The sequence below is a fragment of the Oncorhynchus mykiss genome, chromosome 30 (assembly GCF_013265735.2).
Source record: "Oncorhynchus mykiss isolate Arlee chromosome 30, USDA_OmykA_1.1, whole genome shotgun sequence".
NCBI classification, from domain to species: domain Eukaryota; kingdom Metazoa; phylum Chordata; class Actinopteri; order Salmoniformes; family Salmonidae; genus Oncorhynchus; species Oncorhynchus mykiss.
In genome coordinates this window covers 38,089,791-38,113,863 of record NC_050570.1, presented here as the reverse complement: position 1 = coordinate 38,113,863, position 24,073 = coordinate 38,089,791, and the positions used below count along the sequence as shown (strand labels likewise).

Genomic DNA, 24,073 nt, shown 5'->3' with positions numbered 1-24,073 from the left:
TGAAAGTAAGGTTAGTTTCCGGAACTCTTTTTCCGGAGGACAGCTAGTTTCCGGAACTCTTCCTAGTCAAGGTAAGCTTTTGGTTTTATAAATGTATTGCCACTGGGGCCCACCTGTGTAACTGCTAGTAACAACATTTGAAGTTGGAAGTTTACATACACTTACATACACATTAAAACTCATTTTTCAACCACTCCAAACATTTCTTGTTAACAAACTATAGTTTTGGCAAGTCGGTTAGGACATCTATTTTGTGCATAACACAAGTAATTTTTCCAACAACTGTTTACAGACAGATTATTTCACTTATAATTCACTGTATCACAATTCCAGTGGGTTAGAAGTTTACATACAGTAAGTTGACTGTGCTTTTAAACAGCTTGGACAATTCCAGAAAATTATGTCATGGCTTTAGAAGCTTCTGATAGGCTAATTGACATAATTTGAGTCAATTGGAGGTGTACCTGTGGATGTATTTCAAGGCCTACCTTCAAACTCAGTGCCTCTTTGCTTGACATCATGGGAAAATCAAAATACATCAGCCAAGACCTCAGAAAAATAATTGTAGACCTCCACAAGTCTGGTTCATATTTGGGAGCAATTTCCAAACACCTGAAGGTACCACAATTATCTGTACAAACAATAGTACGCAAGTATAAACACCATTGGACCATGCAGCCGTCATACCGCTCAGGAAGGAGACGCGTTCTGTCTCCTAGAGTTGAACGTACATTAGTGTGAAAAGTGCAAATCAATCCCAGAACAACAGCAAAGGACATTGTGAAGATGCTGGAGAAACAGGTACAAGAGTATCTATATCCACAGTAAAACGAGTCATATAACGACATAACCTGAAAGGCCGCTCAGTAAGGAAGAAGCCTTTGCTCCAAAACCGCCATAAAAAAGCCAGACTATGATTTGCAACTGCAGATGGGGACAAAGATCGTACTTTTTGGAGAAATGTCCTCTGGTCTGATGAAACAAAAATAGAACTGTTTGGCCATAACGACCCTCGTTATGTTTGGAGGAAAAAGGGGGAGGCTTGCAAGCTGAAGAACATCATAGCAACCGTGAAGCACGGGGGTGGCAGCATCATGTTGTGGGGGTGCTTTGCTGCAGGAGGAACTGGTGCACTTCACAAAATAGAATGCATCATGAGGAAAGAAAATTATGTGGATATATTGAAGCAACATCTCAAGACATCAGTCAAGAAGTTAAAGCTTGGTTGCAAATGGGTCTTCCAAATGGACAATGACCCCAAGCATACTTCCAAAGTTGTGTCAAAACGGCTTAAGGACAACAAAATCAAGTTATTGGAATGGTCATCACAAAGCCCTGACCTCAATCCTACAGACAATTTGAGGCCTACAAACCTGACTCAGTTACACCAGCTCTGTTAGGAGAAATGGGACAAAATTCACCCAACGTATTGTGGGAAGCTTGTGGAAGGCTACCCGAAAAGTTTGACCCAAGTTAAACAATTTAAAGGCAACGCTACCAAATACTAATTGAGTGTATGTAAACTTCTGACCCACTGAGAACGTGATGAAAGAAATAAAAGCTGAAATAAATCATTATCTCTCCTATTATTCAGACATTTCACATTCTTAAAATAAAGTGGTGATCCTAACTGAGCTAAAACAGGGAATTTTTACAAGGATTAAATGTCAGGAATTGTGAAAAACTGAGTTTAAATGCATTTGGCTAAGGTGTATATAAACTTCCGACTTCAACTGTATGTTGACTTGACGTTAGCTAATATGGTGACATTGATGTAGGCTGTATGTAGCGGTTAGCGGTTAAGATATGACGTTTTGACTTGGAAAGTTATTTTTACCGGGCACAGACAGCTGATGTGTTGTGCACACTTAAGTCCACAAGCAAAGGGAAACGGTGAGAGGAGGAGAGTGCTTAGATGCGAGAAGGTATTGTCCAACGATCAAAGGGATCATGCTGTTTGAATGTGGCTGCTACGAAAGTGAACTGTGTAAGCGTGTGATCCGGGGTGTATTCATTCCACTGATTCTGTTGAAAAGCATTTCTGAAATGGAAGCAAACAGAACAAAACGGCGATAAACATACCTGAATTTGTCCAATAGAAACTCTTGTTTGCAACTGTTGGACTAATGATTACACCCTAGATCAGCTAGATGCAGGCAAGATTGTGCAAGGCGGTATTGAATGTTCCAATGTCTGGCACCTTGAGCACTCAAATTTCTCTCCACCTCTGTACCTACAGTACGTTGTAAAATGTAGGTCATAGGCTAGGTTGTAGCAACAACATCATGGGTATAGGGAACATTTTAGTATCATGTAGTAGCCTAAATCTGTCAATGTTACATTGAGCTGGGTGAATGCAAAATGAATGACAGTCATCCTGTATGCTGTAAAAGAAATAAGGCCATGCTCATAAAAAAAACAATCATCCTCCCTCATCTTTAACAGCACCGACTTCCACTGTTCTTAAAATGGTGTTTATTGAGATGTTTTCCTTTCTTAATACTTGCCTCCTGTGCCTACCTTGGCTTTCAGACACGGTACCCCTCAACACAATCCAGGCGTTGATGGAAACACTAGAAACTAAATGGAAGGCTCCTCTCAGGCTGTTGTTGTGGCACTCAGCAGGAAGCAAAGCAAATTGGACCCACTCCAATTTGCCTACCTCTCCAACAGATCCACGGAAGATGCCATTTCCATTGCTTTTCACACGGCCTTAACACATCTGGACAATAATAACACCTATGTGAGAATGCTGTTCATTGACTTCAGTTCAGAATTCAACACTATTGTTCCCTCCATGCATGACACCAAGCTCAGAGCCCTGGGTCTTGACTCCACCCTCTGCAGCTGGATCCAATAATTCCTGACGGGCAGACCATAAGCTGTGAATATTGGACCATAAGCTGTGAGGATTGGCAACAACACCTCCTCCCAGGGGCCCCCCAGGGGTGTGTCCTCAGCCGTCTGCTGTACTCCCTTGTCACCCACAACTCCGTTGCTTTGCACAGCACCAACTCTATCATCAAGTTTTATGACGACACCACGGTTGTAGGACTGATAACCAAAAACGACGAGTCAGTCTAGAGGGAGGAGGTAAGTGAACTGGCATTGTGAAGCCAGGACAACTACCTCGCCCTCAATGTCAGCAAAACAAAGGAGTTGATTGTTGACTTCAGGAAGCAGAGGGTGGAACATGCCCTGATCCACATCAACAGGATTGCTGTAGAGAGTAGAGGTCGACCGATTTATAATTTTTGAACGCCGATACCGATTATTGGAGGACCAAAAAAGCTGATATCGGCCGATTTTTATATATTCGTAATAATGACAATTACAACAATACTGAATGTACAATGAACCCTTTTATTTTAACTTAATATAATACACAAATAACATCTATTTAGTCTCAAATAAATAATGAAACATGTTCAATTTGGTTTAAATCATTTAAAAACACAGTGTTGGAAAGTAAAAGTGCAATATGTGCCATGTAAAAAAGATAACGTTTAAGTTCCTTGCCCAGAACACGAGAACATATTAAAGCTGGTGGTTCAATATTCCCAGTTCTTCAATGTTCCCATTTAAGAAGTTTTAGGTTGCAGTTATAGGAATTATGACACGTCAACTATTTCCCTCTATAGCATTTGTATTTCATATAGCTTTGACTATTGGATGTGCTCATAGGCACTAGTATTGCTAGCGTAATCTCGGGAGTTGATTGGCTTGAAGTCATAAACAGCGCTGTGCTTCATGCGTTGCTAAGAGCTGCTCGCAAACGCAGTAAAGTGCTGTTTGAATGAATGCTTACGAGCCCTGCTGCTGCCTACCACCGCTCAGTCAGACTGCTTTATCAAATATCAAATCATAGACTTAATTATAATAAACACACAGAAGTACGAGCCTTTGGTCATTAATATGGTCAAATCCGGAAACTGTCATTTATAAAATATTTATTATTTCAGTGAAATACGGAACCATTCCGTATTGTGTTGAACGGGTGGCAACCCTAAGTCTAAATATTGCTGTTACATTGCACAACCTTCAGTGGTATGTCATAATCATGTAAAAATCTGGCAAATTAATTGCGGTCTTTGTTAGGAGGAAACACAGTTTGCAACGAGCCAGGCGGCCCAAACTGTTGCATATACCCTGACTCTGCTTGCACTGAACGCAAGAGAAGTGACAAAATTTCCCTAGTTAATATTGCCTGCTAACATGCATTTATTTTAACTAAATATGCAGGTGTAAAAAAATATACTTGTGTATTGATTTTAAGAAAGGCATTGATGTTTATGGTTAGGTACATTTGTGCAACGAATGAGCTTTTTCCCACAAATGTGCTATTGTTAAATCAACACCGTTTGGCGAAGTTGAATCAGGTTGTGATTCGATGATAAATTAACAGGCACCGCATTGATTATATGCAACGCAGGACAAGCTAGTTAACCTAGTAATATCATCAACCATGTGTAGTTAACTGGTGATTATGTGAAGATTGTTTTTTATAACATTATAACGTATAGCATGCAGCCACAAGGTCTTTTTGACGCTGCACTCGCGTAACAGGTGGTCAGCCTGGCACACAGTTTCCTCGTGGATTGCAATGTAATCGGCCATAATCGGTATCCAAAAAGGGAGATTACCGATTGTTATGAAACCTTAAAATCGGCCCTAATTAATCGTCCATGCCGATTAATCGGTCGACCTCTAGTAGAGAGTCAGCAATGTTAAGTTCCTCGCCGTCCACATCACAGAGGACTTGACATGGACAAAGAGGGTGCAACAGCGTCTCTTTTTCCTAAGGCGTGCCACCCTGGGTTATCTCCAAATACTTTTGCTGCACCATCAACAGTGTCCTGACCAGTTGCATCACGGCCTGATATGGGAATTTCTATGTTCACAACCTCAAGGCCCTCCATCGTGTGGTGTAGACAGCCCAGTACATCACTGGGACCGTGCTCCCACCCATCCAGGACGTCTACTCGAAATGGTGCCTGAGGAATACCCGCAGCATCTTCAAGGAACCTACACACCCCAGCCACGAGCTGTTCACTCACTTACTGTCAGGCAGACTGTTTCGGAGCATGAGGTCTCATACCAACAGGCTCAGAGACAGTTTCTATCTATTGTACCAGACTCTTGTTATGATTGCTAAATACTGCACAATTCAAACACTTCCTCCCCAATCTTCCCTTCCCTTCCCCAAAACACAAGTAAATATTGGACTATTAATTGTGATTCCTGTATTATACTTATGCTAAAATGTTTATTCTATTCTACTGAGCCATTTACTTTATGTTCATATTCTTATATTTTATTATTTCTTATTGTTGTTGCATTGTCGAGAAGGAACCTGCAAGTAAGCGTTTTGTTGGACCTTGTGTATCCTGTACATAATACTAATAAAACTGGAAACTGAAATGGTGTATTATTATCTGAGTCGCAGTGACATGTCATTTTTAAATCAACATGATTTATTAAAGTGCAGACTAAAAATCCACTCAAAAACGATCCTTTGGTATGTTTTCATTGGTCCACTGTTGATACGGTTCCAAAACATTTTGCATGTCAGCAGTCACGTTTTGATGCGTTTTGCGTCATATGATTTTTTTTGGTGGATTTTTCCTTTAAGATCAATGCACAAACTGTAAGTCACTCTTGATCAGTCGGTCTGCTAAATTACTCAAATGTAAAATGTGTTGTGTCTTCCCAAGTAGTCCCTAAGGTCCTCTCTACCTTTGCTCTCTCCTCAGTGAGAGTCATCACAACTGCAGTGGAGGCCATGCTCGCCAACTCTAACTCATGAAGACAATGTAAGTATGATTGTGGGCAACACCCAGGCCTTTACAGCAGAATACTGTGGAATACTGTGGTCGTGGTGTGGTCAATCAATCAATCAAATGTATTTATAAAGCTCTTTTTACATCAGCAGATGTCAAAGTGCTTTATACAGACACCCAGACTAAAACCCCAAAGAGCAAGCAATGCAGATGTAGAAGCAATGTGGCTAGGAAAAACTCCCTTGAAAGCCAGGAACCTAGGAAGAAACTTAGAGAGAGGAACGAGGCTCTGAGGGGTGGCCGGTCAAATGTTCATAGATGACCAGCAGGGTGAAATAATAATCACAGTAGTTGTAGATGGTGCAACAGGTCAGCACATCAGGAGTAAATGTCAATTGGCTTTTCATAGCCGACTATTCAGTGGTAGAGTAGAGCGAGAGAGTTGGAGGGAGAGAGAGGAAGAGGGTCGAAACAGCAGGTCCGGGACAAGATTACGGTTCTATAGCCACAGGCAGAACAACAGGCAGCACGACCAGGTGGACTGGAGACAGGAACAGCCAGAAGTCGTCAGGCCAGGTAGTCCTGAGGCTCAGGTCCTCCGGGAAGGGAGAGAGAGCGAGAGAGAGATGGGAGAATTAGAGGAAGCATACCGAAGATCACACAGGACACCAGATAGGACAGACTGACCCTAGCCCCCTGGCACATAGACTATTGCAGCATAGGTACTCGGGGAAACTGTGGCCCAGTCCAAAGATACTCCTGGACAGGGCCAACCAGGCAGTACATAACCCCACCCACTTTGCCAAAGGGATATCAACAGACTCTGAGACAAGGCCGAGTATAGCCCACAAAGATCTCTCCCACCGCACTAGCCCGAGGGGATGCAAAACCGGACAGGAAGGACACATCAGTGACTCAACGTTGTGACTAAAGGCCCTGATGAAGCTCAGTGACACTGCTGACTTTAGTACCTACTGTTAAACATTCTCCTGTTCTCCTGTGAAACTAGTTTTGGGTTGAGTTAGCATTGGGTTGACAAGACTCTCTCTGCTTTCCTCTCTTCATCTATCTCTCTGTCTCTCTCTTTTATCGCATGTTCTCTATCTTGTCTTTCTTTATTCATCCATTTCTCTTTTTATTCACCTGTACATCTTTCCTGATCCCCCTTCCCTCTCTAAGTTCCTCCCCATACCATCTCTCATCACTTACAGAACATTTGAAACATTTTATCTCTCCCTCCCTCGCTTGCTCTCGTTCCTTCCTCCTCCTCTCTCTCTATCTCTGCAGGATCCTGTCTGCAATGCTAACATTCCTGGTGCATATCCTCATCATCTACCATGGTGAGTTGAGTTCCTTCCCCATTAGAAGATTCGTAACAATCTCACTTGCGTCCATCCACATTACCACCCCTACAACCTCCCGTGGGCAGATTCCTTCGCGTAGACCGAGAGAATCTGCCAAGACTGAATGGGATGCGTTAGATCAGAGCAGCATTAGTTCCGGATATGGCGAAGGCAGTGCTTAATCTGCTTTGCCTCGAGTGCTTTGTGCGTGTGCCCACACGGATCGTAAAGGGGGTTCTGCCTGTAATCGCACAATTTCACTCACTCTACCCTGGAATAATGACTAGCAAACATTTCAGAAGCAACACCACATGCAGTTACATGTTACGCGTAGTTCCCTAGCGGCTTTTCGCCAGAACTAGGCCTACCCATGTCAGCAAATAGAGTACGGTGCACTTGTATTCGTATACACAGAAACACAGGGCCTCTTCCTATACTTTCACATCCACTACACCAGGGTTTCCTAAACTATGTCCTCAGGACCCCATGGGGTGCACTTTTAGTTGTTTTGCCCTGGCACTACACAGCTGATTCAAATAATCAACGAATCACCAAGCTTTGATCGTTTGAATCAGCTGTGTAGTGTTAGGGCAAAACAACAAAACGTGCACCCCATGGGATCCCGAGGACATAGTTTGGGAACGCAGCATTACACACTATCACACCCCTTAGCTACAGTCCATTATTGCCAAAACTCAAAAGGGCCATTGAGTGTTGCATTTCATTGGTGTGACACTGTGTGATCTAAATAGAAGTGCGCTGTTCTCTGCGGTTACCCATCCTTTTAATGTTGGACGTCATCTAATGTGTAAGGAAACAATCCTTCTAATGGGTGGAATGAATCATGGTCTTGGAGGAGCCTGCAGAGGTTTGGTTTTGTTGGGCAGAGGGGGTCTGGTGGGATGGAGGATGGTGAGGATAGTTGTTGTCATTCTCTTCCTTCGTCATGGGCGGCAGGTAGCCTAGTGGTCAGAGCGTTGGACTAGTAATTGAAAGGTTGCAAGCTTGAATCCCCTAGCTAACAAGGTGAAAATCTGTCATTCTTCCCCTGAACAAGGCAGTTAACCCACTGTTCCTAGGCTGTCATTGAAAATAAGATTTTGTTCTTAACTGACTTGCCTAGTTAAATAAAGGTAAAACAAATATCAAAAATACTGAAATGTCTCCCTGAGGCATTGTATCCCTATGACGTGCCTTCATATTGTGTCAATCACATTGTTTCACCTGTTGAAATAGGACCATGTTCAGTATTTACAGTTGAATTCGGAAGTTTACATACACCTTACCAAATACATTTAAACTCTGTTTTTCACAATTACTGACATTTAATCCTAGTAAAAATTCCCTGTCTTAGGTCAGTTAGGATCACCACTTTATTTTAGGAATGTGACATGTTAGAATAATAGTAGAGTGATTTATTTCAGCTTTTATTTCTTTCATCACATTCCCAGTGGGTCAGAAGTTTACATACACTCAATTAGTATTTGGTAGCATTGCCTTTAAATTGTTTAACTTGGGTCAAACATTTCAGGTAGCCTTCCACAAGCTTCCCACAATACATTGGGTGAATTTTGGTGCATTTCTCCTGACAGAGCTAGTGTAACCGAGTCAGGTTTGTAGGCCTCCTTGCTTGCACACACTTTTTGAGTTATGCCCACAAATCTTCTATAGGATTGAGGTCAGGGCTTTGTGATGGCCACTCCAATACCTTGACTTTGTTGTCCTTAAGCCATTTTGCCACAACTTTGGAAGTATGCTTGGGGTCATTGTCCATTTGGAAGACCCATTTGCAACCAAGCTTTAAGTTCCTGACTGATGTCTTGAGATGTTGCTTCAATATATCCAAATGATTTTCCTCCCACATGGTGCCATCTATTTTGTAAAGTGCACCAGTCCGTCCTGCAGCAAAGCACCCCCACAACATGATGCTGCCACCCCCGTGCTTCATGGTTGGGATGGTGTTCTTCGGCTTGCAAGCTTCCCCCTTTTTCCTCCGAACATAACAATGGTCATTATGGCCAAACAGTTCTATTTTTGTTTCATCAGACCAGAGGACATTTCTCCAAAAAGTACACTCCTTGTCCCCATGTGCAGTTGCAAACTGTAGTCTGGCTTTTTTACGGCGGATTTGGAGCAGAGGCTTCTTCCTTGCTGAGCAGCCTTTCTGGTTATGCTGATGTAGGACTTGTTTTACTGTGAACATAGATACTTTTGTAACTGTTTCCTCTAGCATTTTCCCAGGGTCTTTTGCTGTTGTTCTGGGATTGATTTGTACTTTTCGCACCAAAGTAAGTTCATTACTAGGAGACAGACTGCGTCTCCTTCCTGAGCGGTATGACGGCTGCGTGGTCCCATGGTGTTTATACTTGCGTACTATTGTTTGTACAGATGAACGTGGTACCTTCAGGCATTTGGCAATTGCTCCCAAGGACGAACCAGACTTGTGGAGGTCTACAATTGTTTTTCTGAGGTCTTGGCTGATTTCTTTTGATTTTCCCATGATATCAAGCAAAGAGGCACTGAGTTTGAAGGTAGACCTTGAAATACATCCACAGGTACACCTCCAATTGGCTCAAATGATGTCAATTAGCCTATCAGAAGCTTCTAAAGCCATGACATAATTTTCTGGAATTTTCCAAACTGTTTGAAGGCACATTCAACTTAGTGTATGTAAACTTCTGACCCACTGGAATTGTGATACAGTGAATTATAAGTGAAATAATCTGTCTGTAAACAATTGTTGGAAAAATTACTTGTGTCATGCACAAAGTAGATGTCCTAACCAACTTGCCCCAACTATAGTTTGTTCGCAAGAAATTTGTGGAGTGGTTGAAAAACGAGTTTTAATGACTCCAACCTAAGTGAATGGAAACTTCTGACTTCAACTGTATCCTTAAGCTATAGAATCCCTCTGGTAAAGACTGAGGTTACCAGAGTTTATTCTACTAATTGTTTTCTGAACAATAGTATTGCCTTTTTATAATACTTTTGCCAACTTCATGAACATGTCTTGAATGATTGATCTTTGTAATGTATCATTATTGTCAATTTAGGTCAATGACCTCCATTTAAATATTTTTGATTCTGCCTAGGAACAAATCCTATTGTGGGGATGGAATACCATGTGAGGAATCAAACCCACAACTCTGGTGTTACCAGCATCATCATGCCACAGCTTCTGCCCTGTGTCTGATGTCATTTCCTGTCAACCATGTTAACTTCCCATTTCTGCCTAAGGTGTTTTGTCTGTGGAGCCTATGCAAGAATCCCCCCATGGAGATGTTCTAGAACTCCCCTGGCAGACAGAGCTCTGCTGTGCATCACCCCCAGCCCAGCGTCATCATTGGGGAGTGGGAGTTGACGAGGGGTCTGCGGGGTCCAGGAGGGCACCATCTGATCCGGGACACCCACACACACCCCAGTGCCTCTTTAGGAACTCCACAAGCACACTAATACCTCTCCAGGATACAAATCCCAGTGGAGGTCAGAGTCATGCCCTGTTTTAATGACATTACAGTTCCCTGGGTGATAGTTCTCTCTGCTAGTCTTGGGCCTGTATTCACAAAGGATCTTAGAGTAGCAGTGTTGAGCCAGGATCAGTTCTGCCTTTTAAATCGTAATGAATAGGAGTGGGGACCTGCTCCTTAATCAGCACTCCTCCTCAGAGATGCTTTGTATATACTACCGTTAAAAAGTTTGGGGTCACTTAGAAATGTCCTTGTTTTTGAAAGAAAAGCAAATTTTTTTGTCCATTAAAATAACATCAAATTGATCAGAAATACAGTGTAGACATTAATGTTGTAAATGACTATTGTAGCTGGAAATTGCAGATTTTTAATGGAATTTCTACGTAGGCGTACAGAGGCCAATTATCAGCAACCATCACTCCTGTGTTCCAATGGCACGTTGTGTTAGCTAATCCAAGTTTATCAGGCTAATTGATCATGAGAAAACCCTTTGGAATTATGTTAGCACAGCTGAAAACTGTTGTCCTGATTTAAAGAAGCAATAAACTGGCATTCTTTAGACTAGTTGAGTATCTGGAGCATCAGCATTTGTGTGTTCGATTACAGGCTGAAAATGGCCAGAAACAAATACATTTCTTCTGAAACTCATCAGTTTATTCTTGTTCTGATAAATTATGGCTATTTCATGCGAGAAATTGCCAAGAAACTGAAGATCTCGTACAGCGCTGTGTACTACTCCATTTACAGAATAGTGGAAACTGTCTCTAACCAGAATAGAAGGAGGAGTGGGAGGCCCCGGTGCACAACTGGGCAAGAGGACAAGTATATTAGAGTGTCTAGTTTGAGAAACAGACGCCTCACAAGTCCTCAACTGGCAGCTTAATTAAATAGTACCTGCAAAATACCAGTCTCAACCTCTACAGAAAAGAGGCGACTCCGGGGTGCGGGCCTTCGAGGCACAGTTCCTCCGTCCAGTGTCTGTGTTCTGTGTTCTTAATCTTTTCTTTTTATTGGCCAGTCTGAGATATGGCTTTTTCTTTGCAACTCTGCTCAGTTGTGCACCGGGACCTCCCACTCCTTTTTCTATTCTGGTTAGAGACAGTTTACGCTGTTCTGTGAAGGGAGTAGTACACAGCGCTGTACGAGATCTTCAGTTTCTTGGCAGTTTCTCACATGGAATAGCCTTCATCACCCACAAATGCTGATGCTCTAGATACTCAACTAGTCTAAAGAAGGCCAGTTTTATTGCTTCTTTAATGAGAACAACAGTTACAGCTGTGCTAACATAAGAGAACAATGGTTTTCTCATGATCAATTTGCCTTTTAAAATGATTAACTTGGATTACCTAACACAACATGCCATTGGAACACAGGAGTGATGGTTGCTGATAATGGGCCTCTGTACACCTATGTAGATATTCCATGAAATAATCTGCCGTTTCCAGCTACAATAGTCATTAGCAACTTTAACAATGTCTACACTGTATTTCTGATCAATTTAATGTTAAAATTAGCTTTTCTTTCAAAAACAAGGACATTTCTAAGTGACCCCAAACTTTTGAACGGTAGTTTATACCGGAGGTACACAATACCTGCGTTAGACAGAGTTATTTTGATAAGAGGGGGTGAATGAATGGATAACATCTTCCCATTCACTGTGTGTTTAATTCATCAAAGTGGATCCTGAGATAACGTTGTCCAGATTCAAGGACTATTTTTCAGAATATATTCCATGGCGGTTTTGCTATGACTGTCCTAATTAGGTGTGGGTTTATTATTTATTTAACTAGGTGTGTGTGTGTGTGTGTGGTTGGTGAGTTCATACACTATATATACAAAAGTATGTGGACACCCCTTCAAATTAGTTTATTTGGCTGTTTCAGCCGAACCTATTGCTGACAGGTGTATAAAGTTGACCACACAGCCATGCAATCTCCGTAGAATGGCCTTACTGAAGAGCTCAGTGATTTTCAACATAGCATCGTCATAGGATGCCACCTTTCCAACAAGTCAGTTCATCAAATTTCTGCCCTGCTAGAGCTGCCCCGGTCAACTGTAAGTGCTGTTATTGTGAAGTGGAAATGTCTAGGAGCAACAACGGCTCAGCCGCGAAGTGGTAGGCCGCACAAGCTCACAGAATGGGACCGCCAAGTGCTGAAGCGTGTATTGGGTAAAACTCGCCTGTCCTCAGTTGCAACACTCACTACCGAGTTCCAAACTGCCTCTGGAAGCACAATAACTGTTCGTAGGGAGCTTCATGAAATGGGTTTCCATGGCCGAGCAGCAGCACACAAGCTTAAGATCACCATGCGCAGTGCCAAGCGTCTGCTGGAGTGGCGTAAAGCTTGCCCTGCCTTTGGACTCTGGTGCAGTGGAAACGCGTTTTCTGGAGTGATGAATCACGCTTCAACATCTGACAGTTCGACTGGTGAATCTGGGTAACGTGGATGCCAGGCGAACGCTACCTGCCCGAATGCTAAGTGTCAATTGTAAAGTTTGGTGGAGGAGGAACAATGGTCTGGCGCTTTTTTTCATGGTTCGGCCTAGGCCCGTTAGCTTCAGAATACAGTGACATTCTAGACGATTCTGTGCTTCCAACTTTGTGGCAACAGTTTGGGGAAAGCCATTTCCTGTTTCAGCATGACAATGCTTCTGTACACAAAGCGAGGTCCATTCAGAAATGGTTTGTTGAGATCTGTGTCGAAGGACTTGACTGGCCTGCACAGAGCCCTGACCTCAACCCCATCGAACACCTTTGGGATAAATTGGAACGACAACTGCGAGCCAGGCCTAATCGCCTAACGTCAGTGCTCGACCTCGCAAGTCACCGCAGCAATGTTCCAATATCTTGTGGAAAGCCTTCCCAGAATAGTGTAGGTTGTTATAGCAGATAAGGGGGGACCAACTCCATATTAATGCCCATGATTTTGGAATGACACGTTTGACGAGCACATACTTTTGGTCATGGAGAGAATATTGGGTTTTACAGCAACCAGAGAGACAGTCAGACAGACAGTCTTGATGCAAACATGCTAATTATATCTCTCTCCAGCCACCTGTTGGGACATCCTGTGTCGTGTCGATGAGACCTGGGAAAATGTCATATGTGATCTAAAACACCGCGCCACTTCTTCAGACACCTCCACTCCTGGGTTGGTGACCATTTGCTTGCAGCGCTTGGTGTGAGTATCAAGTTTAATTTAAAGTCCAGTGATACTAGATTTCTATTAAATATGACCTATAATTAATGACATTGTGAGTAAAATAGGATGACAACATCCTCTATGAGGAAAGAGCAAGCATTTTTGAAACAGTCCATTTGAGATACAAGATGGAGGTGGGTTTTTTTAACTGTTTTTTTATTCAATGTATGCTCTGGCCACAAATACAAGTATAAGATGAGTCAACAATATTGCTTGGGTATGAGTTAACAGAATATTAACATTTAAAAGTGATATTTTCACTGATCAGTTACTATAACTTGCTGCTCCTCTCTAGAGTCTCTCTCCTCTTCCATTACTTTTTGTTATTCCTGTCTAGTGTTGGCCTTGGCCCAAAACCTACCTAAGGCGATAAGAGCACGTGTGTGTGTGTGTGTGCGCGCGTGCGTGCTATGAGCCTATTCATCTCCCACAGCAGGGTTAAGCATGTGTGTGTAGGTGAATCTACTGCGGTGCAGGTAGCAGATCAATTATCGGCTGGTTGATAACACACCAGCACCAGGAAAACTGGGATTGCTGGCACCGTGCTAAATAGACAACAAGAACACACTACTGTTGTCACTCAATAAGCCTATGATACAGTCATTCAAACAGGATCATCTTGTTCCATACTCAAACAGTTTATGAATTGTGTTTGAACTATTCAAACATTAAAACATCAATGTCAACTTGTCAATCAATCAGATGTATCAGCAGTTGTCACAATGACTGTGTTAACACAGGTAGCCCAATTGTGATATTTTGCCAATAATTGGTCTTTTGGCTAATTAAATATTTTGCTTATAATTGAGATCAGAATCGGGCTGCCTGTGTAAATGCAACCAAAGTGCTATTACATACTCATTGCTTTCATGTGGATTGCACCTAGCCTGGTCTCAGATGTTTGTGCAATCATTTCAAACATGGCATGACAAGGAATTTCACATGATAGCACAAACAGATCTGGGACCAGGCTAGGTTGCACCCTGACCTGTGCTTTGTCTATGATTTCCACATTACACTAGCCTATTATCTTTATGTATGAATGTATATTTATTTAGGCTGGCATTTGTGATGAGAACATGTGTGTGTCCCAAATGGCACCCTATTCCCTATGTAGTGCACTACTACAGCTGAAGTCAGAAGTTTACATACACTTAGGTTGGAGTTTAGTTTTTCAACCACTCCACAAATTTCTTGTTAACGAGTTTTGGCAAGTCGGTTAGGACATCTACTTTGTGCATGACACAAGTCATTTTTCCAACAATTGTTTTACAGACAGATTATTTCACTTATAATTCACTGTTTCACAATTCCAGTGGGTCAGAAGCTTACATACACTAAGTTGACTGTGCCTTTAAACAGCTTGGAAAATTGCAGAAAATTATGTCATGACATTAGAAGCTTCTGATAGAATAATTGACATAATTTGAGTCAGTTGGAGGCGTACCTGTGGATGTTTTCAAGGTCTACCTTCAAACTCAGTGCCTCTTTGCTTGACATCATGGTAAAATCAAAAGAAATCAGCCAATAATTGTAGACCTCCACAAGTCTGGTTCATCCTTGGGAGCAATTTCCAAACACTTGAAGGTACCACATTTATCTGTACAAACAATGGTATGCAAGTATAAACACCATGGGAACATGCAGCCGTCTTACCGCTCAGGAAGGAGACGCGTTCTGTCTCTTAGAGATGAACGTACTTTGGTGCGAAAAGTGAAAATCAATCCCAGAACAACAGCAAAGGACCTTGTGAAGATGCTGGAGGAAACGGGTACAAAAGTATCTATATCCGCAGTAAAAACGAGTCCTATATCGACATAACCGGAAAGGCCGCTCATCAAGGAGAAGCCACTGCTCCAAATCTGTCATAAAAAAGCCAGACTATGGTTTGCAACTGCACATGGGGACAAAGATCGTACTTTTTGGAGAAATGTCCTCTGGTCTGATGAAACAAAAATATAACTTTTTGGCCATAATGACCATCGATATGTTTGGAGGAAAAAGGGGGTGTAACGCTCCGGGTGTCGTGGGTGTGGAGTCAGTACCCCCCCCCCCCCCGACGCGCGGTGCCAGCCACGCGCCGACACCGGCCTCGAGGTCGACCCGGAGGACGAGGTGCAGGGTGATCCGGATGGAGGCGATGAAAGTCCCTCAACATTGATGGATCCAAGATGTCCCCCACCGGTACCCAGCACCTCTCCTCCGGACCATACTCCTCCCAGTCCACGAGGTACTGCAGGCCCCTCACCCGGCTTCTTGAGTCCAGAATGGCCCGTATCGTATATGTCGGGGACCCCTCGATGTTCAAAGGGAGGGGAGGGACCTCCGGCATCTCACTGTCCTGCAGGGGACCAGCTACCACCGGCCTGAGGAGAGAGACATGAAACGAGGGGTTAATACGATAATAGGAAGGGAGTTGTAATCGATAACACACCTCGTTTATTCTCCTCAGGACTTTAAAGGGCCCTACACACTGCGGACCCAGCTTCCGGCAGAGCAAGCGGAGGGGCAGGTTTTGGGTCGAGAGCCAGACCCTGTCCCCCGGTACAAACACAGTGGCCTCACTGCGGTGGCGGTCAGCACTCCTCTTCTGCCGTCCACTCGCTTGTTGGAGAGGTCTCCTTGGAGAGCTGTACCCATTCCTCCACCGCAGGAGCCTCGGTCTGGCTCGGATGCCATGGTGCCAGGACCGGCTGGTACCCCAACACACACTGAAAAGGAGACACATTAGTAGAAAAGTGGCGTAGTGAGTTCTGGGCCATTTCAGCCCAGGGAATGTATCTCGCCCACTCCCCTGGCCGATCTTGGCAATACGACCGCAGAAACCTACCCACCTCCTGGTTCACTCTCTCCACCTGCCCATTACTCTCGGGGTGATAACCGGAGGTCAGGCTGACCGAGACCCCCAAACGCTCCATGAACGCCCTCCATACTCGGGACGTGAATTGGGGGCCCCGATCAGAAACGATGTCCTCCGGTACCCCGTAGTGCCGAAAGACGTGGGTGAATAATGCCTCCGCAGTCTGTTGGGCTGTAGGGAGACCGGGCAACGGGAGGAGACGGCAGGACTTAGAGAACCGATCCACAATCACCAGAACCGTGGTGTTCCCCTGAGACGGGGGAAGATCGGTCAGGAAATCTACGGATAGATGCGACCATGGCCGTTGTGGAACGGGGAGGGGTTGTAACTTCCCTCTAGGAAGATGCCTAGGAGCCGTACTCTGGGCGCACACCGAACAGGAGGACATAAACCCTTAACGTCTCTAGCCAAGGTGGGCCCCCAATACCTCCCCCGAAGGCTCCCACTGTCCTTGCCACCCCAGGGTGACCCGAGGAGGGTAGGACGTGAGCCCACCGAATCAGTTGGTCCCGAACACCAAGCGGCACGCACCTTCGCCCCGCCGGACACTGAGGAGGCGCGGGTTCCAACCGTAACGCCCGCTCGACGTCCGAGTCCACCTCCCATACCACTGGTGCTATCAGCCTCGAGGCGGGAAGGATGGGAATAGGTCGGTGGACCTATCCTCCGTGTCGTAAAGGCGGGAAAGTGCGTCAGAGAGCCTGGTCTATAAGACGATGTAAAAAGGAACTGGGTGTCATAGTTACGCTCCGCTGGGCTGAGCTTCCTTGAGAAGAAAGCGCAGGGGTGGAGTTTTGGTGGCGTACCCGAGCGCTGTGATAGCACGGCACCCACCCCAGCCTCGGAGGCGTCCACCTCCACTATGAATGTTAGAGAGGGGTCCGGATGCGCCAACACAGGTGCATCCGTGAACAGCGCCTTCAACCTGTTGAAAGCTCTGTCCGCCTCTGCTGACCACTGCAACCGCACCGGGCCCCCCTTCAGTAGTGAGGTAATGGGAGCCGCTACCTGGCCAAAATCCCGGATAAACCTCCGGTAGTAGTTGGCAAAACCCAAAACCCGCTGCACCTCTTTTACCATGGTCGGAGTCGGCCAATTACGCACGGCCCTAATGCGGTCACACTCCATCACCACCCCCGAGTTGGAAATGCGATAACCCAGGAAGGAGACGGCTCGTTTAGAGAACACGCATTTCTCAGCCTTGACGTATAGGTCATGCTCCAGCAGTCTACCAAGCACCTTGCGTACCAGAGACACATGCGCGGTGTGAGTGGCTGAGTAGATCAGAATGTCATCGATATAAACAACCACTCCCTGCCCACACAGGTCCCTGAGTATCTCGTCTACAAAGGATTGAAAAACAGTTGGAGCATTCTTTAACCCATTCGGCATGACGAGGTACTCATAGTGGCCCGATGTGGTACTAAATGCGGTTTTCCACTCGTCTCCCTTCCGAATACGCACCAGACTATACGCGCTCCTGAGATCCAGTTTTGTGAAGAACTGCACTCCGTGAAATGATTCCACCGCCGTAGTAGTGCGTAACTATACCCCACTGTGATGGCGTTTAGACCTCTATAATCAACACACGGACGCAAACCTCCCTCCTTTTTCTTCACCCCCCAAAAACTTGAGGAGACGGGTGAGATGGAGGGCCGAATGTACCCCTGTCCCAGTGACTCCGTGACATATGTCTCCATCGCCAACGTCTCCTCCTGGGACAATGGGTACATGTGACTCTTGGGAAGCGCAGTGTTTACCTGGAGATCTATCGTACAATCCCTTCCCGGTCGATAAGGTGGTAATTTAGTCGCTTTCTTTTTACTGAAAGCGATTGCCTAATTGGCATACTCAGGGGGAATGCACACCGTGGAACCCTGTTCTGGACTCTCCACCGACGTGGCACCGATGGAAACTCCCAGACTCCCACAAAATGTTAGGATTGTGCCGGGCCAGCCAGGGACTCCCTAGCACCACTGGAAACGCAGGCGAATCAATCATATAAAGACTGCTACGCTCTCTATGATTCCCCTGCGTCACCATGTCCAGTGGAACCGTGGTCTCCCTGACCATCCCTGACCCTAATGGCCGGCTATCTAGGGAGTGCACGGGAAAGGGAGAATCTATCGGCACCAGCACCAACCCCTAACTTAAGGGCGAGTCCGCGATCCATAAAGTTCCCAGTTGTGCCTGAATCGACTAGCGCCCTATGCTGGGAAGAGGGAAAAAAGTTAAGACAAACATGTGGCCAACAGGGGGTTCTGGGTGAGTTTGATGCTGACTCACCTGGGGTGATCGAGAAGCGTTCCGCCTGCCATCTCTACTCCCAGACGGACCCCCCCAGCACCGATCGTCCGTGTGTCCTTTCCGACCACAGCTGGTGCAGGGGGGGCCTCCTCCTCCGGTACCCCTCGGCACGGCCCCTCCCAACTCCATCGGAATGGGAGCGGAGGGGCTGGGTGGTGGAACACACAGGACCCTCTCCGAATGCCCGCGGGCAGCCAGTAGATTGTCTAATCGAATAGACATCTCGTTTAGCCCATCCAGGGAAAGAGCGGTGTCCCGACATGCTAGCTCCCTGCGGACGTCCTCCCGGAGACTACACCTATAGTGGTCGATAAGGGCCCTGTCGTTCCACCCAGATCCTGCTGCCAAGGTCCGGAACTCCAGCGCGTAATCCTGGGCGCTCCTCTTCTCCTGCCTGAGATGAAATAGTCGTTCTGCCGTCGCTCGGCCCTCTGGAGGGTGATCAAACACGGCACGGAAGTGGCGGGAAAACTCTGGGTAGTGCTCTTTCGCTGAGTCTGGGCCATTCCAGACTGTGTTCGCCCACTCCAGAGCACGACCTGTGAGGCAGGAGATGAGGACACTCACCCTCTCCGCTCCCGAGGGAGTGGGTCTGACGGTGGCCAGGTATAGCTCCAGTTGGAGTAAAAACCCCTGGCACTCCGCCGCCGCTCCATCATAAGCCCTCGGGAGCGTCAGATGGAGAGTGCTGGAGTCGGGAGATGGGGAGTCCGGAGCCGGGCTTGCCGAAGGTGGAGAGAGGAGACCACTCCTCTCCCATCGGTCCCTTCTCTCCATAATTTGATCCATAGCCGATCCGATCCGATGGAGGACGGTGGTATGGTGGAGAACCCGTTCCTCCATCGATGGGAGAGGGTTGGCTGCTGCTCCTGCTAACTCCATTTTCAGGTGCGGGATTCTGTAACGCTCCGGGTGTCTTGGGTGTGGAGTCAGACGCAGGAAACAGGGTGCTCAAAAACAAATGCCCCAAACACGGGGGACGAAAACAGTACAGCAGAAAACACGACCAGGAACAAACACGTTCGTCTACTTCATACACGAAGGTTACAATAATTAATCCCGCATAAAGAAACAGGCGGGCCGGCTGTCTAATAAAGCCCAACTAATCACTAACTAACAGGTGCTAAAACAAAAATCAGTGGCAGCTAATAGGCCGGCGACGACGAGTGCCGAGCGCCACCCGAACAGGAAGGGGAGCCACCCTCGGTCGGACTCGTGACAGGGGGAGGCTTGCAATGCGAGGAACACCATCCCAACCCTGAAGCACGGGGGTGGCAGCATCATGTTGTGGGGGTGCTTTGCTGTAAGAGGGACTGAGGCACTTCAGAAAATAGATGGCATGATGAGGAAAGAAAATAATGTGGATATATTGAAGCAACATCTCAAGACATCAGTCAGGAAGTTAAAGCTCGGTCTCAAATGGGTCTTCCAAATGGACAATGACCCCAAGCATACTTCCAAAGTTGTGGCAAAATTGCTTAAAGACAACAAAGTCAAGGTACTGGAGTGGCCATCACAAAGCCCTGACCTCAATCCTATAGAAAATGTGTGGGCAGAACTGTAAAAGTGTGTGCAAGCAAGGAGGCCTACAAACCTGACTCGGTTTCACCAGCTGTCAGGAGGAATGGGCAACAATTCCCCCAACGTATTGTGGGAAGCTTGCGGAAGGCTACCGGAAAAGTTTCACCCAAGTTTAACAATTTTAAAGGCAATGCTACCAAATACTAATTGAGTGTATGTAAATTTTGGACCCACTGGGAATGTGATGAAAGAAATAAAAGCTGAAATAAATCATTCTGTCTACTATTATTGTGACATTTCACATTCTTAAAATAAAGTGGTGATCCTATCTGAGCTAAAAGAAGGAAGTTTACTAGGATTAAATGTCAGGAATTGTGAAAAACAGAGTTTAAATGTATTTGGCTAAGGTGTATGTAAACTTCCGACTTCAACTGTAGGGAATACCATGCCATTTGGGACACAGACCTTGTACCTGAACTGGTTTTAAGTAAATAAATGTTCCCTGTCTATTTCAGATCACAGCCTGACAGAGAGGTAAACACCACGCATGGGCCTGACAGCATGGACTGTGTGGGAAAGGATTCCATCACCTGTTCTATCGTCATCCCCGCGGTCAGCAGTATCGTCGTTGTAACAGCCAACGTGTCAAACACCACAGCAGGTCCCCTGATAGTTCTCATCGTCCCTCCGCGTCTCGGTAAGGAGTGGTAAATACATCTGATCCCTCCTTCACCCTCTTGTCTGCAGATGATAGAGGATGTTAATTGCTTTGATGGCCAGGTGGCTTATCTATCTGGACCTCAAATTCAGAGCCTAAAGGATATTGCTTAAACCTTTTTTTCATTAGTCCACTGTTGATACAATCCCAAAATGTTTTGCATGTCAGCAATCAAGTTATCAAGATATAGAACTTACAAAAAGAAAATTGTCATGCATCATCATGATGTGGCAAGTGACAATTTGCTTTTGTTTTTGATCGTTTTTTGAATTGATTATTCTTTTAACCTTTTCATATATGAATTCCAAATGTGTCTAACGGTCGCCCCAGCGTGAGTTTTTTTTTTATGATCGTGATGTCAGAATGCACTCACTGTTCCAAAATGTGATTGTTACGCAACAGGACAGAACCTGCGCTGTGTTCAAACTAAGACACACGCTGCCTGCCAATTATCTATAGACTATATTTCAACTTGTCAATTTGAAATTATTTTCTTAGAGGATTTAATTGAGTTGTGTTCCACCTTCTCATAATTTCACATAGAAGTAGCCCATTTCACTGTTGCAGACAATTTATGTGTGAGGCTTTACCGACAACTTCTCTCTTCGATGAGAGCCCAACAAACCTCCCCAGTGTTTCCCCAGATCATGTATGCAGACATTTGCGCAGTCTAGCACAAACTTTTTCCCCCTGGCACATCTCCTGGCTGATGTTCGCATTGCCTTCATTGTTGTTTACAAGTAATAACTTAGGACATGTGTGCGTTCCAGTCCAAGTAAGTTCCTTATTTTCTGTATATCGTGTTTTCATTTCTACTTTAGCATACTGTATGTATGAATAGAGCATAATGTATTTACTGTTTTATTCACATTTATTTCCATTTTTTTTTTATTGTAATGGACACGTATGATGTGTGTAAAATACTTTTATGAAGGTTGTGCTGATTATGATGAGCTAATGCTAAGCTATTTGCCAGCTGGGTGTGTTGACATTATACAATGCATTCTGGGTGTCACGTAAATGTCTGTCAGACCAAAGATATTATAACAAATGAGGTGAGGGATGGTTCACTCATCTTTCGGAGTAAACTTCCGGAAGTGAATTTAGAGAAGTGAATGATCGTAGACGACACACCCCCTTCAACATGCATACTGAAAAAAGGCCAAACTCATCCTGTCTCCTCTTGTTTTTGGTTGACCCTGAAAAAACAAACATGGCGGCGCATACAAACTACCCATCGTCGGAATAATTTACATTTTTAGAAAGTGTTTGACTCAATTATTTCGATCAGTGGTGAGCTCACCTGTGATGTGATGAATTATAAATAGTAATTTATATTAGCTAATTCATATTATGGTTTCTGTCTCAGTTAGCTAAATATGACTGCTTGTGTTAGGTCAATATTTTTGCCATCGGTACTATTGGCCAACGTGCAAACACTGGATAATAAAGTGGACGAACTAAAAACACTTACAGTGCCTTGCGAAAGTATTAACTAAATGGGAAAACTCCAGAAAGTTTAGTGTAGTTCAATCTCATGCCTCTCTGAGCTGATATTTCTTCTGCGTGGCAGTCCCAGGGAGCTGCAGGCCCGCACACACGAGCAGCTTAGACGGAACATTGCTCCTACAATGATCAAATACAGTGCCTTGCGAAAGTATTCGGCCCCCTTGAACTTTGCGACCTTTTGCCACATTTCAGGCTTCAAACATAAAGATATAAAACTGTATTTTTTTGTGAAGAATCAACAACAAGTGGGACACAATCATGAAGTGGAACAACATTTATTGGATATTTCAAACTTTTTTAACAAATCAAAAACTGAAAAATTGGGCGTGCAAGTCACTGTATATCCTACTAACGGGACATTAAAAACTGTATTATCTTATGTTTCAACGAGTTGTGGCTGAACGACGACATGAATAACATACAGCAGGCAGGTTATACACTGTATCGGCAGGATAGAACAGCAGCCTCTGGTAAGACAAAGGGTGGCGGTCTATGTATATTTGTAAACAACCACTGGTGCACGATATCTAAGGAAGTCTCGAGGTTTTGCTCACCTGAGGTAGAGAATCTCATGATAAGTTTTAGCGCACACTATCTACCCGAGAGAGTTTTTATCTACATTCCTTGTAGCTGTCTATTTACCACAACAAACCAATGCTGGCATCCAGAGATGGCGCTCCTAGTGGCCGGGGAATTTAATGCAGGGAAGCCTAAATCCGTTTTACCTCATTTCTACCAGTATGTTAAATGTGCAACCAGAGGGAAAAAACTCTAGACCACTTTTATTCCACACAGAGACTCATGCAAATTTGACCATAATCCTGATTCCTGCTTACAAGCAAAAATTAAAGCAGGAAGCACTAGTGACTTGGTCAATAAAAAAGTGGTCAGATGAAGATGATGCTAAGCTACAGGACTGTTTTGCTAGCACAGACTGGAATATGTTTTGGGATTCTTCCGATAGCATTGAGGAGTACACCACATCAGTCACTGGCTTCATCAATAAGTGCATCGATGTTGTCGTTCCCACAGTGACTGTACTTACATACCTCAACCAGAAGCCATGGATTATAGGCAACATCTGCACTGAGCTAAAGGGTAGACCTGCCACTTTCAAGGAGCGGGACTCTAACCCGGAAGCTTAAAAGAAATCCCGCTATGCCCTCCGACTAACCATCAAACAGGCAAAGCATCAATACAGGACTAAGATCAAATCGTACTACACCGGCTCCGACGCTCGTCGGATGTGGTAGGGCTTGCAAACTATTACAGACTACAAAGGGAAGCACAGCGGAGAGCTGCCCAGTGACACGAGCCTACCAGGCGAGCTAAATTACTTCAATGCTCGCTTCGAGGCAAATAACA

The 24,073-nt window shown here is 44.8% G+C and overlaps 1 protein-coding gene across 3 annotated transcripts in view; it reads left to right on the top strand.

The window, feature by feature from the left end:
• Nucleotides 1-24,073, top strand: part of LOC110521795 (leptin receptor) — a 75,548-nt gene that overhangs the window by 7,215 nt on the left and 44,260 nt on the right. Inside the window, exons 2-6 of one of the 3 annotated variants that reach the window (XM_021599666.2) lie at nt 5,754-5,813; nt 7,068-7,120; nt 10,361-10,606; nt 13,643-13,772; nt 20,997-21,178. In XM_021599666.2, coding sequence (XP_021455341.2) covers nt 5,803-5,813; nt 7,068-7,120; nt 10,361-10,606; nt 13,643-13,772; nt 20,997-21,178 — 622 coding nt within the window. In that variant the 5' untranslated portion in view covers nt 5,754-5,802. Of the gene's footprint in view, nt 1-5,753; nt 5,814-6,434; nt 7,121-10,360; nt 10,607-13,642; nt 13,773-20,996; nt 21,179-24,073 lie in introns of those variants that run through there. The other 2 variants (XM_021599667.2, XM_021599662.2) reach the window with 2 other exon arrangements.